At 34.8% G+C, this 20,714-nt stretch overlaps 1 protein-coding gene across 5 annotated transcripts in view; it reads left to right on the top strand.

The window, feature by feature from the left end:
• The first annotated feature begins 2,806 nt into the window (after positions 1–2,806).
• LOC118200082 (uncharacterized) overlaps positions 2,807–20,714 on the top strand; it is a 109,708-nt gene continuing 91,800 nt past the window's right edge. For 4 of the 5 annotated variants that reach the window (XR_015042420.1, XR_015042421.1, XM_035372003.2 and 1 more), the window contains exons 1-4: positions 2,807–2,865; positions 3,296–3,390; positions 8,815–8,933; positions 9,146–9,354. Coding sequence is in view for 3 of the 5 variants with exons in the window: in XM_035372003.2 (XP_035227894.1) it covers positions 3,308–3,390; positions 8,815–8,933; positions 9,146–9,354 (411 nt within the window). In the remaining 2 variants the exon portion in view is untranslated. Of the gene's footprint in view, positions 2,866–3,295; positions 3,391–8,814; positions 8,934–9,145; positions 9,355–20,714 lie in introns of those variants that run through there. The other variant, XM_085821470.1, reaches the window with a different exon arrangement.

Raw genomic sequence — 20,714 nt, forward strand, 5'->3', positions numbered from 1 at the left:
GAACAGTTAGCCCATTTTGGGGGCTCAGATTTATCTTTCTTGCATTGGAAAGTTTCATAAGCTTCAGCTAAACGAACACAGCGTGGCTCATGATTACAATTTGCTTGTGAGCGGTGAAACCCTTGACAGCGATAACACTGCAAGGGTCCCGCTCTTCCTTTGTAATCTTCTACCTTAATTTTCATTCCTAGAAGAAAAGCTTCATGGTATATTCGTTTGTTTTTCTCTTTTCTTGCAAGCGTAATCAGAAAGAGTATAGCAGGTTAACGACGTCACCGTTTCGTTGACGTTTTAATTGGTTCACTCTTATAATTTCAAATCCTTTTGCAGTTAATTCCTCAGAGATCTCATCAACTTTGATACAGGCAGGTAAATGTCTAATTACTACTTTCAAGTTCTTTTTTCCGGTAATTCACAGCAATGAAAACTCACATTTCTGTCTTTAAGGATTTGTTGCACTTGTTTGAAACTAGACGGTAACTTTACATGTATTTTAAATCCACCCTGTATTTGTTGTCCGAAGTAGTACTTTCCGAGTATAGGTTGTGCTTCTTGAGAAGTGCTCTTGCTTGATTCCAATTGAATAGAGGGTCTTTAATTGTAAATGGAGGTAGCCTTCCTTCATTTATAATTCCTTTCGTGCTGGGAGTTGCAACTTTTGAAGAGGTTTCGTCATCTTTCGGAAGGGTAATATCCATATTTTCGGAATGGGTAGCTGTAGCAGCAGGAAGCTCCGCCGTGGGCTGACTGGTGGGCGTGGCTATGCTCGGGTGAAAAGGTTCATTTTGCGCAGAGTCTCTGATTGGTTGCGGCATCTTAGCACGGATCACCGTCGGCGAATCAGAAGTCATCTGGTTGCTTTTGTCGGCATTGAGTTTCCAAGTAGCTGGAGCAAAGAATGTCTATGTACATACTGTCTGTCTACGGTAAGAACAGCTCCCGCCACGGTGTCTGGCGAGTGGCGGTCACTATAGCAACAGGGCTAGTATATTTCAAATAGGGACGAACCAAGGGTTGCTTTATTGTTATTTTGTTTTTGGCGACTGTTGGCTTAAGGGAAGTTTATCATTCGTCTTCTCGGCTTCATTCCAGCTGCACGCATCTTTTCTTAAGCCTTATATTATTACTATTAGCTATTTTTATTCTCATTGTTATATCTTTTGTGCTAGCATTTGCTCAAATTCGCTTCTATTTAGCTTGATTTTCGTAGTGCTTTGTTAATCGCCAATTTTTTAAAATGCCCTTCCAGTTTAAGAAAGGTCAACCTTTAAAGTCTCAGTCACGTCAAATCGTGTATAATGTTGCAGAATTTTACGCTTCTGAAGCTTCGGCGAACTCTTTAGTAGTTCCTCTTCCTTAAGTTTTGAAGAGCGAAGTATCAACAATGGGTGAAAATAAACTTCTGAATACACTTGGAAAGAAATGTAAAAGCCCTGCTAATCATAAGTGTGAAATTGACGATTTTGACAAATGCATTCTACGGCAGACAATACAAGACTTTTACACCAAAGAAAAGAAAGTGCCATCTGTGCGGAAATTACTCCCTGTCTTGAGGCAAAAAATAGACTTCCCCTGGCAAAAAGACTCTTTGTGCAAAGTTTTGTGTTCAATGAATTTTCGTTGGAATGCGTAGGAAAAAAAAAATTCTTATCGAAAGACCTCACATTGTATTTTGGAGGAACAATTATTTACGCGAAATGAGAAAACTCAGAGCAAGTGAACGCCACATCGTTTACATCGATGAAACATGGATTGACAGCAATTTAGCTTTTAAGAAATGTTGGCAACATGATACGGTTTTGGGCGCACAGCCAGTTTCCCTTAGCAAGCCCTCTATGAAGTCATCCCTCCTCTTAGGCATTTAGCCCTGGGGGCTTTCCGTAATCATATAAACCAACCCAAACCACTGGTAATTAAGGAAAAAGCAGTTTTGATTTTAATTCACCTTCGCTTCCTTCCGCCATTAAATTAACCAGCTTTTGGTTTAGTTTAAAGGTATGGGAGAAGAAGAAATGTTCGCAAAAAGTATTTATTGAGAGCATGGGTATGTAAAAAAACGCTTTTACTTTCAAGATGATTCCATATACATTTAATGATGAAATTTATAGTCATTATTAAAGGACAAGCAATAAATTAACAGAAAATTTTGAAATAAAAACATAGCAGAACGTCATTTAAAGACCGAAGAAATTGCTTTGAATGTTCACGGTAGATCAGTTAGAGGGGAGAACTATAAAAATTAAATTTATTTTATATTTATGAAGTGCGTTTATACTATATTACAGAGAATGGTGCAATCAAGTAGATTTCTAAGATGTCATCTATGATTTTGCAAGCAAACAAATAAACAAAAAAGAAGCAAAATAATAGCATGATTTTTTTAAATGTCAAAATTAAAATTTTTCTTCAAAAATAAACACGGATTTTTAAATTTATTTCCCTACAAGTTTATTTTTACTCATTGTACATCTAGAGGGATTACATATACAAATTCAGCGACTTGTACCTCACACGGCAAAATCAAAGACCGTTTCTTGATTGCAAAAGCTTTATCTACGCCATCGAATTTTTATTTTCGGAAATTGGATGTCGGGGTCGACGCAAAGGGTCAATGATAATTTTACTTGAAACTAAAACAAAATGTGAATATCGCCAAATCATCTTTAAATGCGCCAAGGTGGCAAACTCAGAAGTAAGTCTTCAAGACACCCCTATGAAAAATGGGTTAGGGCTCGTTTCTACGGCAACAGACAGCTGCAGACAAACTGGCGAGAGCTGTTTTTACCATAGACAGGCAGTACATTGGCTGGAGTTCTCCCTCTGAAGCGGTGATGCCTGGGTTTCCGGTTGAAGCGGTGATGCGAGGTTGTAGCCACAATCCACAGTTTTCTTAGTTTAAAAAGACCGTAAACAGTTAAAAATTCTGGAATAGCACGAAAAATAGAATCTCAATGTTGCGTTTACGCATTATATATTGGAAATTAAATACTAAGGAAATGTAATGAAAGCTTGATAAATTTATAGTAGTCGGAAATTTACTATATGTAAATAAAGCTTACTATTAGAGATTTAATGTTGCCCTAACGAAAAATGTATTATTACGGAAAATGCACTTGCAGTAGAATGTCGAGTACTTTATATTAACTTTTTATCATGTCATCTTTCATACGTTTGCATTTACTTTTGTGTTGTTTGTTTGTTTTTATGCTGAAAGATGTATTTCATTATTCTTCTGCACACTTTAATTGCTTTAATACGACATTAATGTATGCTGTTGCATCGATATCTCACATAGGTATTGCGGGATATGTTTTCGAAAAATTTAAAAACAACTGATAAAGCAGATTTGATACAAATGAATCACAAGCCAGACGTCATCCTTGGGCCTCGGTAAGTCATTCTTTAAGAGAATTTCAGTGATTAAGAATGCGTCCTTGCTCTTAATGTGATATTTTGAGTGTACAATTGTAGTTTAACTAAAATCAAATTATTATTACTTCGGTAATAATAATGAAGCATAGGACTAATTGCAACAATCGCTTTATATATATCCTTCATAACTAAACTCAGGAAAGTACAAAAACAGATAGGAAATAACAAACATGAAATATTGATAAACGGTGACGAAACTGGAATATATCCTACCTCTTAGCTTTTAAATTCGCTTTAAAATTAATACTGTGTTTTAAGTACCGAAAATAATTACATATTAGAGACTGAAATGTTAGTATATTGCTCAAGCGTTAACTAAGGTGCCGAACTAATTATTTAACTGGAAAATGATATCTCCATATTGTAATTTTTACATGAAAACTGTTTGGTATTTTTGGTAACTTCGCCAGGATTTCAAATAAAATCTATTGCTTATATATGGATTAAATCTGCTTTAAGACGACGTGTTATAAAGGTGACACATTTTTTGTAAATAATAAATTAAGCAGTTTTTACTAGTAGCATGTTTTGCTGTAAAACCTTTCTTGCTGTGTACTGAAAATTGATGCACGATAAATTTTGGGGGCAGAATTCATTTAACTATGAATAAGCCAGGCTTTCCTTTTACTAAATAATAATTTCGTTGAATTACTCTAATTTAATTAACCAACTCCTCGAGGCAGATTAAAAATTTAAATATCTCGGTGAATTTTTGTGGTACGTGAATGACACTTCTTATATTTTTTTTTTTTATAACGAGTATAAAACATTCCTAAACCTAAGTGTAAGAATTCAAAGACTGCTTTAAAAACTAAATTTCGCTATTTATAAAAAATTGCTTTTTTAAATTTTGAAATTGCCAAATCATTAATATTTGTAGAAGTATTTAAACTTCTATAATTGGAAGTGTATGTCTAAGCCCAATGAGTGCAGAAATACAAAGGCTGTTGGCACATTTTTTAGGTAGTTTTGCTTTGCTATAAAAAAACAAATTGCCTGCTTTAAAATATATTTTTAACTGTAAACACATTTTTGAAAATATAAAATATCGTCTGTTTTATCCAAACATTTATCCGGACAAAAATGGAAAAGTATTGTCACAATAGATAAAACTCGGATGTATTTAAATCATCAAAGAGGAGGCAAAAATCCTAAAACATAAGCGAAAAAATCTAAAGAAAGTTTTTCAAACGGATTTATGAGTGCTGCTCCTTTCTATATAACGTCATATTAAAAATGAAGACAGTGGAGAAAAATGTTAAGAACCATTTCACACATTATCCAGGAGCTTATTTTATACCCAACTGTCAAATATGAAATACCATGTATTTACCCATAGTGCCATCAATCAGTACAGTTATAAGGTATTATATTTTTCTTCTTAGCGTGCCTTGGTGGTGTAGTGGTCTGCACGCTCGACGCGTACTTGAGAGGTCCGTGGTTCGATTCTCGGAGTAGTATTGCTCATTTTTCAAGTCTCCTGTTTCCAAAAATTCCTAACGTCTCTACAGTGGTGCCCGAACTAAAAACGGTGGTGGATGACGATTCTCCACCACCAGGATTTGGCGACTGGGTACCCTAATCTCCAGTCGCTCTTTAAAAGGTGGAATATATAAGGTATTTCTCCCGCCTTTTTAGCGTGCCTTAGTAATGTAGTGGTGGCACGCTCGGTGAGTATTCGAAAAGTCCATGGTTCGATTTTCGGGGAGAGCATTGCTTATTTTTCAGGCCTCCTGCATTCAAAAAATCCTAATGTCTCTACACAGTTGCATAAAAAAAAGCAAGCAGGCGCACATCAAAATGCACCGTTAATTTCGTGGAAAAAATGGAACATGAAACGGGTATCAAAGCCATAATCTATACACATATACCTACTCAATATCCTGATAAATAGATTTTTTGCGCTTTCGGAGATTTAAAAATGTAGAGTTGTCCAAATTATAAAGCTCCTTGGCTTTGGCAAGCTGTGCAGGAGGAATGGTACAAAATATATCTTGCAAATTTTGTAGGAAAGATATGGGAAGGCCATATCTTTCCTACAAAATTATGGAAGTATGGGAAGGTATGGTATATGTGTATATACTTACTTGGAAATCCTTAACTATTTTTTACTTAATTCACGAAAATCCATGCGTATCTGCCATTTTCTTCCTACACAACAACTGACGAAGCATATTCTGAACAAGACAGCTTTATAATCTCATCCCTGAACCACCACTGAATTTGGTCATCAACATTTTTTTGGTCAGTAAAAGGAATTCTCCTCCGACGGTGAGAAACTGGAGTTCCATCTTTTAGTATTACTTTCGTTTTTAAATCTGTACTAGGTGGCTTTTCACATGGGTTACACTCTTTAATAAGAGTGGAAACAGTATTGCGTAATTCTTTGTCCGTAGCGTGCGTTTTACAAACATCGCGGATGTGTTCAATAAAGAGCATTCTGTTGATTAGTATACATTTCTTTTGGTTCCTGAAAATGTGACATAATAAGCGGCTAAGTTTATTAACCAGTGAGTTTAGTAAGCGGCGGGCACTGATTATATAATTCAAATAGTTTTTAAATTACTACACAAGCAGGAATTACATGTTTAAAACAAGTATTCGAGGAGTAATAAATATATTATTGTTTGAAGCGACGAAACTTAAGCTAATTTACACTTTCACGCAAGCTTTTAGCTTGTCTCTTCAATGTGACATTGAGAAAGGAAATAAAAATAGAGAATTTCTCTTTAAAATAAAATAAATAGAGAATTTTTCTAAAATGAGAGGAATTTTTGTGAATGCCGATTAATTATTTCTTTCATCATTTTTTAATATTGGCATCTAATTTGATTTAAAAATAATAAGAATAAAATAAAGGGAATTCTTTTTTTTTTTTTTTTAGTTAGCGTAACTACGAGCATATTCTCTACATTGTAGTTCATGAAATAAGAGACTTCAAAATATTCCTTTATAACTATAAAAATAATTTATTCTGTTTTTTGATTAAACAATGTCCTCCAAATTTTTTATTGAAACATACGTATAATTATTCTTAGCCGTATAACCTTAAAAATAGCTTCTGAGGAGCTTAACAATAATATTTGTCTTTTTCACACGCACAAATAAGTAAATAGATGAAAACAAGAAAACAAATATATAAATCAATAAATAAATGTTCTAGATTTGTCATCGAAACATAATAGCTAACTACTTAACCGAAAAGTAGAAAATATTGTTTTCGACTTACTAAAATATACAAATAAAATAAGTAATAAAGTATGCAAAGACGTATTTTTGAAAAATCAAAACTCACACTTGAATACTCCATTTATTATAATTACAATCATAAATATATTACATATTCATAAAAATCATGTGTCTTTTCATTCATGTGGGCTTTCGTCATTCACAGTGATAAACTGTGGGCTTTTGTGCGTTTTTCATCTGTAGGAGTATTTGTCTCATGGGCAACTACCACAGAGAGGTTGTTTTAGTGGGCTTTTGTGGCGGGCTTTTTCGTTCAGTGGGATTTTATTTGGGAACTGTGACAACATGTAACTCTTTTCATCTTGTCCATAACGTTGTTAACCGCAGTTTGAGGATTTAAGTTCCACTCTTCCAGGAATGCGATCTTTAGGACATCATCTAGGAGAAGACGTATCAGTGCAACTGCTTCCCAAGATAGTTCTCTACCGGGTAAAGATCAGGAGATTTGCTGGCTACAGTTCTCGCTCAATGTATTCAATTTCAATGAATTCGTCAACGAGGTTTGCTCGATGTGCGCGAGCATTATCGTATATAAATAAAAGGCCAAATCCATATGTATCTCTAAAACGTCTACATAGGATTCTAAAAACCCCCATCCTAATATCTCTTGCCAGTCACAGATCCTCTGTTCAAAACGTGATGAAGCATATCTCCAGCTATCATTATTCTTTCCCGTACGATCACACCTGCGTCACTCAAACCCTCCATAAATGTTGGACGTAAACTTTTGCTTTTCTGACTCCCTCTAGATGTATATAAGTTTAGAATAACGTGACAGACAAAACCTAAACTCATCAATGAAGTAAATATGTAACCTCTAGTTCTGATGCTCTTTACTCCGATTAAAATAGTCCCTCTTTTATTGTGAAGACATAAAGGCGTCCTGGCATAAAGGCGTTTTTATTAAGCTACTGTATATAGTTTACTGTGACACAACAGTGGCAGTGGTGGCTGCAAGCTTTGAACTTAACTGTTGGGTAGTATATTTTCTGTTACGATGCGCAATTATTACCAGAAATCGATCTTGAGAAACAATTGCTAGTTGTTTACAACATTGTCCTGGCCTCCTTACAAAGTTACAGAGCTTTAAAATTGTTCCCGTAGGGAAAAGAATGTCCGTGTTGAAATATTCACTAGATCTTAGTGCTTCCGTGATTATCCACCCTGCCCCTAAACGGCTGATGATTCGCCACTTCCCAGTTTCTTCAAAATGATACTTTGGGGTCATAATAAATCTTACATATTGAAATCAAAGGCTATATCGCAGAAATTCTCTCAGTTGTTCATTTTCTACGAAGCTTTTAGTTCATCCACACATGACTGACTGACTTGTTTTGCATATCAGAAACCGTCTGATTTCTTTTAATCAGCTAATACTAAATAGGAGTGTCTTTCACACATTTCCTGAAAAATGGATTAGACCGGTTGGGTATTTCATGGACTATCATTATTTTTAGGTATGTAAAGATAAATTTGGACGTGAGTGTAGAAACGACTAGGCACAGGGTACGTGTCGGAACACTAATGGCGCCGGCATCCAACAGACAGTTTTATAGCTTAGATAAGGTTATAATTATGATCGAATCATAATGAAGAGCTATAAAATTTAATTCACTTTGTATATTTTGGGATACTTGTAAAAGCTCGACCCTGCTTTCATCTGTTCTGTCAGCAGATAAGATACCAATCTTGAACAGTCTCGATCCTGTGCCATATTCCCCCAAACAGGTACATCGAAATAAATCGGAAAAATTATTTATGCGATTGATATAATCTTTTTGAAAAGTTGATTCTACTTCAGAAGGAAAATAAATAACTCTAATATTTTTAATTGAACGCAGACAATCTTTTCTTAAATATTTACACATAGCATATATAAATTTATGCACATATATTTTTAATTTGATTACAACTTATAATATTACTTTGTTTACCTTTTGCAATTACCCAGCCATTTCTTTACCCGAGTTTTAAGGTATGGCTTATATAGCTCGATTACTATGGAATCTCTTATGAAGATTAAGATTTCTCCGCTTAAATTTAGCGTGCGGCTATAATTTTGACTCGATTTATTAAATTTCCAATTCTGGAATAAATATATTTTCTAAAAGAATTCTATTCCTTATTTTACAGACATAAAGAATTTTTGGAAGATGCTTATTTGACTATGGTATACAAAAGTGTTCGCTATTACGCAACGTGCTACAGGACCAATTACGGAGCAGATAATGATCTTCTTCCCAGCACATTAGGTATAACATAAGAGAAATAGTATACATGAGGTATTTTACGTATGTGATGTTTTTCTTTAATTACATCCACAGAAAATTTTTTCTTGTTGTAAGAGATTGATTTTGCTTTATAATGATGTGATTATTTGCTCTAAGCCTGTTACGTGTACATTAGCTAATAGCAAAGACGTTTCGTAATTTCGCTTTTATTTTTGTAATTTTATTAAAATTAGAATCAACAGATCTAAAGACTGACAGAATACTTTCAAATCGAAAGACAAGAACTTTGATGGACCGGTACTTGATTTATATGATATCTCATGAAATGGTGACAAAGATGATTGCACCAGGAGCTATGCTTGCCATTCATGATCCCTTCGATCCATCTTTCGATCCACATATCCTGGAACCAGGAAAACATTACAGGATTTTCATTAGAATGGTAAGTATGTTTTCCATTTTGATTTAATCAATAAGAAAATATACAGTTTTGTGAATGAATAAATTCCTGACAAAAACTTTGTATAATAAACTTTATATATGGACTTTAAATACGAAAGTCTGAAATTTTTTAGATACTCGCAAATGATAAGGGACATAAGAAACGGTTAGATTTGAAATATGAGCTATTTTAGCATAGATGACAATTTTTTATTGGTCATTTGCGTGTAATAAATTTTATGCAGCAAGAAAAATGAAGTTGATACGAGAAACATTATTGCGCGATGATTTCAAAGAGGTATTAAATAAAGAAGATTGCACTCAACTACTACAATTATCTTTTTGGAAATTAAGGTCCATCTAGTGTTACTGGATTCAGATGGTTTACAGAATTTCACAAAGGTCGCAACTCTTTTCAGGGTAAGGAACACGCAGGAAGGCCACTGTCAGCAGTAATCTCGGATAATGTGTCTGCCATAAGGAAAATGTTAATCAATGATAACCGTGCACCTACCAAATGATGCAGAAGGAACTTAACATTGGATCTGTCGCCCATTAAATTATTCATGAAGTATTGCATTTGAAAAATTAGGTTGCTGTAGTGTTCATCGTAATTTAACTAAGCACCAAAAAGAGCGTGTCAGAATCAGTGAAAACCATCAAGCTGGAAGGGTAGATGATAGTTACAGTTAACTATTACACCACTGTCTTCCAGAAATTCTTCAAGAAGTGAATGTTAGAGTCATGGACTCATGCTTCACCATGGCAATGCATCTTCTCATTTAGCAAGACTGACAACTGAGTTTCTTAGACAAAAGCAGAGATAGTGCATTCAATCTATTCACACGATCTAGCTATGTGTGACTTTTGACTATTTTTAATTTAAAAAGGAACTTACGTGAACGTCGTTTTAATTCCGAAGAGATTACTGATGAGGCTATAAGTGCATATCTTTCTTCGATTCCAAGAAATTAAAAGCTTGAGGCATTTAATCGTTAGAAAATTAGCCTACAGAAATGTATTGATGCTGGAGAAGACTACTTTGAGCACTCCTGAAATTCTGCAAGTATAAATTTAAAAACCTATGTGTATCTCAAACATTTGAAAGTGTAGAAACATTAATGTTTCTAGAAGACATAGAATAAAGCTAATAACAGAGGAATCTCAAGCACCAATGTTTAAAGACTTTCAGATAAAATATTTTAAGTCCAAGCACTAAATTTTTGCTCTAGAATTTCAAAACTGACAACATCTCTTTTGTTTTATATTTTTCTACAAAGAGTGTTCTCGATCAAATCTGGAAGAGAATTTACTCTGTAGCCTTTTCATACCTTGTCTCCATATCTCATATGCTACTACTCGATATAATATACTTTGAAGAACTTTACACAGCAGTTAAAGATCAAATGTGGTAATGAATCACTTGTACAATACTACAACAAATTCATTATCACTTTTAACTGATCGTATCACTTATATTCACAAGAGAGCAAGATATTATACAAGCGTTATTTCCGTTAATATTAAATATTATATCCCGCCTAATTGACATTTTAGATTTTGTATATAGAGTCGAATTTCACGTATATTCTGAATAAATATTGTGCAGCAGTGTGGAGAATCGACCAACTTAAATTGCTAAGCCATTTCTAAACAACCTCGACGGTTACTAACATTCTACAGATACGCAGTCATGTTTTTAATTATGTCTCGCTATTTATCATCTCATGTTTTGTGTTGTATATAAAATTTTAAGCGCTACGTTTATGACCCACTTTTTAAAGTCTCTGTTATCAAATTTAAAATCTTATACTTTTATCTCCCTAACATAATAATAGCCCTTTGTGTTCAGAATTATTCTATCTTTGAGCTAACACATAGCACCTTTAATGCTATCACAAAAATTGTAACTGGAATTTGCGACAAGAAATGAGCATGTGTAAGTTTTTAAAGGCGCTGCTATCAAATTTAAAATCTTGTTTTTTCACCCAAACATTGCGGTAGTTTAGAGTTACCATTGTGGTCAGAGTTATTCTATCTTCAAGCTAATATTTTGTACATTTGATGCTGGCACAAAAATTGTAACTGTAATATGTGGCAAGAAATAAGTATATGTAAGTTTCCTTGTTTAAATTTATTCTTTCTTACTACGGATATACATTTTTCTTATAGCTTCTCAACACTGATGTTGAGTAATTTCAAAAACTGATTTATTAGAAACAGTTATAAGGTATTTCTCCCGCCTTCTTAGCATGCCTTCGTGGTGTAGTGGTCTGCACACTCAGCGCATATTCGAGAGTGCCGTGGTTCGAGTCCCGGCGAAAGACATTGGTCATTTCTCCTCTCTCCTGCTTCGAGATAACTTAATGTCTCTACAGTGGTGCCCAAACTAAAAACGGTGGTGGAGGATGATTCTCCACTACCAGGACTTGACGAATAGGTCCCCTAACCTCCAGTCGCTCCTTAAAAGGGGAGTATATAAGGTATTTCTCCCGCTTTTTTAGCATTCTTTCTTCGTGGTGTAGGGGTCAGCACACTCGCCGTGTATTCGAGAGATCCGTGGTTCGAGCCCTGGCGAGGGCTTTGCTCATTTTTCATGTCTCTTGCTTTTAAAAAATCCTAATGTCCCTACACAGTACACTGCGTCCAATTTTGCGATGATTTGTGCTAATGATGCGGTCAAGAAATATATCTGCACAATTTTTCAAGTTGCTGGTAGATTTATTTCCGTGATGTAGAACGTTAGAGCTTTTTTTCTAAAGCAGGACACATGAAAAACATACAATGCCTCTCCGGGATGCGTAATGGCAAACTGCACATTCAGTTGATCAATGTTAAATTAATTTCGCGTACTGCGTATGCCCAGAAGAGAATTTGGCGCAATTAGACTTTCGTATAATTTTAAAAGAAGATAAATATGGTGTGTGGTTGATATTCTGTTATCTGGGCATAAACAGTTCGAGATTTTGAATCTTATTATGTTGTAAGTTGCTTCATTACTTAGAGTGTAAATATCGATTGTAAGATACGCAAATTTTCGTTTAAGAATGATTACAACAGAGGGAACATTACAAGATATATTAGCTGAATCTTTATTGATTATACTTCTGAGGAATATAAGCAGTTGCGTATTTACCATACGTTCCATTCGTATATACTTTAACAAATTAAAAGAATAATTCCAGTTTAAATTACTGAATTAAAGTCAAGGAAATTATTATAAATAATCGATACTAAACATAACGTTTATGAACAAAATACAACAAAATCAAATGAAACAGAAGTAAATGCATTAAGCACAAACAAGTTTCGGTAGTATTGCAATTGTAAACAGTCGATAAGACCTACATGACGCGCAGGCTTTTGTAGAGTTGCTTATGCTTAATCGCCAGTATTTCCTTCCATGCCAACGGTAAACCACTGAGCATGCGCAGGATGCGAAATTCGTTAACATTGATCAACTCAATGTGCGATTTGCCATTACGCCTCCGGGATGGGAACACCGGACCTTCCGTTTCCTAACTGGATGTGCTTCAATTACACCGCAAAAGCACACCGTAAGGAGGGATAACAAATCTTTACAAAGAAAAGAAAAAAGTTAATGAAACGTAAAAAAGGCTTTGAGCATCATTTTCTACATCTTAGACTTGACATTCTGGCTTTTTTAAATGAAGTAATCAATGCAGACACGGTTGATGTGCAGCAGAACACTGGAGACGAACTGCTGCCCTGGCTTTAACCTTTCAGGATTATCACTCGATCTCCAGGAGACCATTCAAGTGGGTACAGTCCCCACGATCCCCTCCGGGCTATATACATAACATTTGACGAAAAACTAACGATTAGACAATAAAGAGTACGAAGACATCTGTTCTCCTGGGTACCACTCGGGTGGCAACAAATAATTCGATTAAGTGTTCCGTCCGCACAGTCACTCCCCTATCAGCGGATCAAATAGGGCAAACTCCCAAGGAAAGCCTCAATATTTAACTATGTTGCGACCCCACAACCAAGGGGCAGACAAGACAGTACCACTACGTTCCCTCCAAATGAACGGAGGTTCTAGTCCTGTGAAGAATGATTATATACCCCCGTAGTTGAGACTGCCTAAGTACGGATCCTAGCCAGTAGCTCCATCGGACCTCCGGGAGGGTTGGGCTGTAAGAGAAATTTTCGACCATAGATAATGATAGAAATATTCTCCTATTTTTAGTAGAACCAGTTTACTCAGATAACAGCTTTATTGGTCGTCAATTTATTGGCAAAGAACTGCTTAAATTCCTTCATCGCTGGCATGCTTATTCAGAATAAATTCATTTTTAGAGTGGGAACATGAAGCATTGAAATTGCATTTTACTGGAGTAGTTGTCTAGTCTACTAAAATTTTCCAGCCCATATGGGGATAAAAACCCGTTTTAGTTGCAGATATCAATGCATTCTTTCACTGCCTTAAAACAGTGGTAACTAAATGAAAACTCGCGTACCGCGTGAGGATCTAAGCTCTTTCTTGTGATTTACATGAAAGTTAGCACTGTTTTGCAACAAAATCTTTCTTGTAATATGTGATGGCTATTCTAAGTAATTTGGATGAAATATACTTAAAAAGCACCATAACATCCTTCTTTTTGAGAATAAGGAGTATGTTATGGAAAAATAGTATTTTAAGAAGGAAACGCTTTGTTACTAAAGAATAAGTTTTTATCATAGGCGACTGACAAATCCATTATTATATTAGTTACAAAAGCATCACGAATCCGATACTCAAGTCAAGTAAACAAATGGAGCTTTAAAACCGTGAATGAAATACAAGGTGTAAATCATTGTAATTACAGAATCAGTTCTTCATGGCCTTATCAACTTCAAAACAGTTCCTTTCAGCATTCACACACTTCTGCATTCGGTACTGCCATTGCTGATAACACTTCTGGAACGAGGTTTTTTGAAGACCCTTCAGGAGATTTTCCGTTTTTGCCTGATCCTCTTCAGCTGAGGTAAAATGGGTTTTACCTCAGCTGAAGAGCGAGCTTCCCTTTACGTAAGCTTTAACTTAAGAAATAAAAACGTTGCATTAAGACAAATCAGAAGAATAAGGAGGATGTCCCATCACAGTAGTGTTTTTGCTGGTTAGAAACTGCTTGACAGATAGGGCCGTGTGAGCGTGTGCATTGTCCTAGTGCAACAGCCATCCATCACTCCAGAACTGTGACCTTTTTGTTTCCTAATTTTTTCACGAAGTATTTTTATTACTTCAATTTAGTAGTGTTGATTAACAGTCTGACCACTGGGAACCCATTCAATCATGATGAACTTGCTGGGCGGCCCAAGCACACATGCATGAGACAAAGTTTCATTTCCATAAGCCTCGGTTAACATTTGAGATGTTTCCTCCATGGCTGATTTCTTGCGAATTAACATCAAGTTTCACAAGGAACTTGATGTTGATTCGCTGTTCGGTTTCTTACATTAGACAATTTTTCGGGCAGAATGCACGTGTTCACTCAATGTCGCACTGGCGTGGTCGGTTAAGTCCAAACTGCCCGCATGGATAGAGGAGGTGTGTGGCATGACGACACCAAAACAGTTGTTGCCAACTCCACACTGTCTTCAAGCTACACACTTAGTCTCGTTTTTGTGTCACACCTTGTATACTGTTTTCAACATGGTCGCGATTTGACGATTGAACTGACTTTGGCACATATTTCAGGAAAACTAAAAATTCTGCAAAATAATTGTTAAGAAAATTTCACTTTTTAACTGCATGAATAATCAATTCATTCCCGTTTATTAAGCCGCAAACATAAAGGGGAGATTAATACCTGAATAATCCATCTATTCCCGTTGATTATGCTGCAAACATAAAAGATATTATTGCGAAGTCTGAGATTACTTCAGTATATATAATTGAGACCTAGAACAGAATATCTGTACACTGGTCTAAAAAATTTGGCACTACTAGTATTTGATGCAAATAGTTTTACCAAAAACATTTCTTTACCTTGTAATGTTTCTAACTATTTTGTCTATAATTAAGACACAATAACACGCCGAATAAATACTAATTCAGAAGTCAAACAACAAAAATCAGCGTTATATTTACAAAATTTTCACAGGACTAGTTTCGATGGTTTTACCGAACCACCATCTTCAGCTGCAAAACCGCAAATGAACAAGATAGGAAATAATGATAAGATAAGAAAGCCTGGACAAGAATAAGCAAGTGGCGCCATCTGTTGGTGAAACCAGAACTAAAACATAATTTCTTTAAAGGCCGAAGGCAAATTTGGATTGGAATTAGGATCGTTAACTAGAACAGAAAGATTTTTATGAATGTGAAATGCCTCTAGAAAATCCAGTTCTCCAATGGAAGATGTTTTTTGAATAATTTTGGCAGCAGAAAAACTGAAAGTGTGGTTTTCGGATCAACAATGTTGAGCAACAGAAGACTTCTGTGTTTCCTTTTTTCTAACATATGCCTCATGTTCTTTGACGCGAAATTTTAAGGCTCTCTTAGTTTGACCAATGTAAATTAAACCACACTGGCAAGGAATCCTATAAATACCCCAGGAATTCATATCCGGAATGGGGTCCTTGAGTATGGAACTCGGAATTTTATTGATGGGAGAATAAACAACCCGAAAGTTAAATTTCTGTAAAATATGTGCAACTTTATAGCTAATTGATGGAAAGAAAGGAATGACAACAGAATTTTTATAATCTCCTAAAACAAGAGTGTGCCTTTTAGTGTGTTGAGATGAGAATTTTTTAACTGCTTGATTACTAATGTTGGGTGGAAAGCCCCTGTCAATAGCTATTGCTTTTAAATAATTTAGTTCTTCATCAAGGGCTGGTTTGGAGGAGCAAACTTGAAGAACACGGAAAACATAGGAATAAAATGAAGCTAACTTTTGTTAAGTCGGATGACATGATTTAAAGGAACTTGAGACTTGTAATTCTCTTCCGTTTCTCGACATTCTGGTCACACGTAACACACCCAACTTCAGTACTACAGTTTACCGTAAACCTTCATCGGTTTGCCTTCCACCACACTTTAAATCATGTCATCCGACTAAACAAAAGTTAGCTTCATTTTATTCCTATGTTTTCCGTTTGCTCCTCCAAACCAGCCCTTGATGAAGAACTAAATTATTTAAAAGCAATAGCTATTGACAGGGGCTTTCCACCCAACATTAGTAATCAAGCAGTTAAAAAATTCTCATCTCAACACACTAAAAGGCACACTCTTGTTTTAGGAGATTATAAAAATTCTGTTGTCATTCCTTTCTTTCCATCAATTAGCTATAAAGTTGCACATATTTTACAGAAATTTAACTTTCGGGTTGTTTATTCTCCCATCAATAAAATTCCGAGTTCCATACTCAAGGACCCCATTCCGGATATGAATTTCTGGGGTATTTATAGGATTCCTTGCCAGTGTGGTTTAATTTACATTGACCAAACTAAGAGAGCCTTAAAATTTCGCGTCAAAGAACATGAGGCATATGTTAGAAAAAAGGAAACACAGAAGTCTTCTGTTGCTCAACATTGTTGGTCCGAAAACCACACTTTCAGTTTTTCTGCTGCCAAAATTATTCAAAAAACATCTTCCATTGGAGAACTGGATTTTCTAGAGGCATTTCACATTCATAAAAATCTTTCTGTTTTTCTGTTCTAGTTAACGATCCTAATTCCAATCCAAATTTGCCTTCGGCCTTTAAAGAAATTATGTTTTAGTTCTGGTTTCACCAACAGATGGCGCCACTTGCTTATTCTTGTCCAGGCTTTCTTATCTTATCTAATCATTATTTCCTATCTTGTTCATTTGCGGTTTTGCAGCTGAAGATGGTGGTTCGGTAAAACCATCGAAACTAGTCCTGTGAAAATTCTGTAAATATAACGCTGATTTTTGTTGTTTGACTTCTGAATTAGTATTTTGTCTATGTTTAACTTAGTAGAAACCTTGTTCAACTATACAACGACTTATCTCTGAGTCCAAGTGTGTAAATGAAAAGTTCATAGAAGGGTTAAACTCACTCTTTATTATCTCAAATTAAGAACACAGATGGCCCCTTTCTCGGCCTTACAGAAAAGCGTATATTAGTTCCTTATTTTTTTTTTTAACTCAAGAAAATAAGGAACTAATATAATGCTAAGGTAAACTTAATTTAGCCGAAGCCGTACGCAATTATCTAATGTAGTTGGCCCCTAATTAAACTGACCGGCGAAAATCAGCAAGCGCGTTCATTACAGCTGAGCGTAGTTAGCTTTAAACAACAAAGTAGGCTCATGGCAAACATGCGCCGCTAAGAACCCCTTCTGCTGTAGTAAGTAAACCTTCCTCTTTTTAACCTCATTTACATGCAAAACGATATTGAAACTTATTCTGGTAGGGAACAGTAGGTTGAAAACGAGCATAGACAGTAAAGCACGTTCAAAAATTAAAGTAACTGTTAGAAGCTTAAATTAACCTCTACAGCCTTATTTTAAAAAAAACTTGTTTGCCTTAGCTTAACCCTCTGACTGCTAAATTTATAGACCGAAATCGCTTATGTTTTTTTTTTTTTTTTTTTTTTTTTTTTTTTTTTTTTTTTTTGCATATTTTAAATCTATATATATTGGAGAATTGAAAAATGCACTTTTTCTTTCTAGAAAATATTTTTTATATGGATTTTTATCATGAGAAACTAAGTTGCCAGAAAAACCAATTTCAGATGTTGTCACCCCCCAAAAAAAAATTTTTTTTAAATAAATTTCAGTCGAATTACAGTTAATTTCTATTTATTGCATAATATAAAAAACTAAAATGTATAAAATTTAGGAAAATACAAAGCCCTGAGGGAAAAATACCTTAGAAAGGCATTTTAGTATAATAAGCTCCGTTCACATGCAACGCTCTTTCGCACAGCCACCGTTTATATTAGAGAGAAACGGGGATATGAAGCAGTTTCGCCTTCAGGACCGGTTTAGATGCACATCGTCTTTAGTCCCTTAACCCATAAGCCACTGCAAGCAATGAATGATGTCACAAACGCGAATCAGATTTGGCGGATTTCTAACGTTTACTTACATCTTTTTTGACATTGTTTACTATTGCTACAGAAAGCTATAAGGTATTTCTCCCACTTCCTTAGCGTGCCTTCGTGGTGTAACGGTAGCACGCTGGGCCGGTATTCCAGAGGTCCGTGTTTCGATTCCCGGCGAAGGCGGTTGCATATTTTTCATCTTTTCTGCTTCCAATTAACCTAATGACTCTACAACGCCATCGGAGTTTAACTCTTTAATTAATTAAAATACACCTAAATTAATTTTAAATGCTATTCATATACGAGACCAAAAGATTAAAAGAAGAAAAGAAACCACATATGCTGCTGAGCGGTTTTAAATAAAATGTTTTCTGGCTGCTAAAATTCCAAACTTTGCTTTTTGAAAAAACGAATGAAACGATAAATTAATGGTATTATTAATTATAAATGTTTTAATAGTGATTATAAACGTTTTAGAGAATATATAAAAATTAATTCATCTGTTAAAATTGTTTTGAACGTGTTTTATGAAGATTTTAAATAAAAGCTTGTAATTTATGTTTATATTAATCAATTGAATAGCAATGGGTTTTACTTTATATCTGTGTAATGGAATTCAGTAATAAAATTTTTAAACAATTTTAAATGATTTAATGACCGCATAGACAGCTTATATTCTTTAAAATGCGTTTTCTCAGTTTACATTTTTTCGATAAATTCTTTTATTTAAAGTCGTAAAACTCATATAGATATGGCTTAAATTATTTAATATTTTTACCGCTTAGTTAAAATTATATACTTTATAGAAATAAGAATGGGTTTTGCAAAATACTGAAAAGAAAAATTATTTGAAGTGGAAATGTAATTGAGATAATATTTGTTTCAAAGTTTTTGCATAAAAATGTGTTTTTATTTTTTCTCAGAAACTAATTCATTAATTGCAAAATCTGTCCTTATTGAGAAATTCCTAGTAAACAGAATAAGAAAATTGGGGGAAAATCATTGAAAATTGTGAGAGAAGAATGACATTTTAATTGTTAAATTTTTCTTCCAAAAATTTAAATTAAAAAAAAATACTAGCAAACACTTTTTTCTCCGCTTAAAATTATTTTGTCTTACAAAACCATTTAAAAACATTCTAGATGAAATATGATATAAAACTAGATGAAAGTTCTTAAAAAAAATCATTCAAAAGGTATTAAGTCCTCTAGTCGAGTTGAAGCCGATATGCGCATAGTTTTATTTTAACGGTATTTCTGGAATACCAGTATCAGATAGCATTGTCCGTACTTGTTTACAAATTTCCGTATTTCGTGCGGTTCTATGTAACTTTTATGGATGATATCGCGTCCTCAAATATCTACCAACGCGATTGTTTCGCTGACAGTCCAGCGAGCAGTCATTAAGTGAACCGCGCAATCACGCAGTACAGTATGGGAAGTCTCCCCATTTGTCCTGCTCCCGAGAGGTAGGAACGCTCTACCTCCAATTCGGAGAAGCAGTTAATGCTTGTCGCCGTGTGAACGAGACACATTGAAAAAACGAGTTTTCGCTACCGGCCGAATCTGCTCTTGTGAACAGGGCTATAGAGTTCAAAACAGGGTTCAAGGCAAAGTTCAACTTTACAGTCTTTGCACCAGATTCAATAAATTTAATTATTAATCTAATCAATAAATCTAATTAATAATTCAATAATTTAATTAAATAATCAAGATAATCGCTGAACGTTTTCTAGCAGCCATCTGTAAGAAAAAAGCGGCAAAAAGTGAAGTTTGAGCGCTAATACCACGTGCCTTCAAATGCCGAAATTGAGTGAACAACTAACGATATCTGTTGGCCACAACGTAACCTAAACGCCTAATACTGTATATAATTTATTTCAATGGTTAAAGGCGAAAAAACGGGATGCGCTCCTCAGTACAGGAAGAAAAACATATGCCCGCGGAAATTACAGGATGAGCAAATTTTGCTACATTTGAGTTGCCCGTGGAAATCGCGGGATGATCAGCCAGAGGGTTAATCTAAGATTGGTTACTAAAGCTATAGATAAAAAGCACGGGAATTCTAAGAGCAGTTTTCTGGCATATGACAATGTAATTATCGGTTATTTTGAACTGATGAGTAGTCGTGAAAAATATTGTCATACTTCCATTCAGAAACGTCCATACAAACCTTTTAAAAAAGGAAAAGTTACAGGAAAGAAAGGAAAGATCTTTCAATGGAAAACCGTGTTAACTGCGTAAATAGATAGGCATAAAGGAAAAAGCATAATATCTTTAGTTATCAAATTGAAAATATTAAAAATGCAGCGAGTAAGAAAAACTTACTCACATAGAAAAAC

Source organism: Stegodyphus dumicola, chromosome 1 (assembly GCF_044657685.1).
Source record: "Stegodyphus dumicola isolate Sdum_Otavi_A_Nest chromosome 1, ASM4465768v1".
Classification (NCBI taxonomy): domain Eukaryota; kingdom Metazoa; phylum Arthropoda; class Arachnida; order Araneae; family Eresidae; genus Stegodyphus; species Stegodyphus dumicola.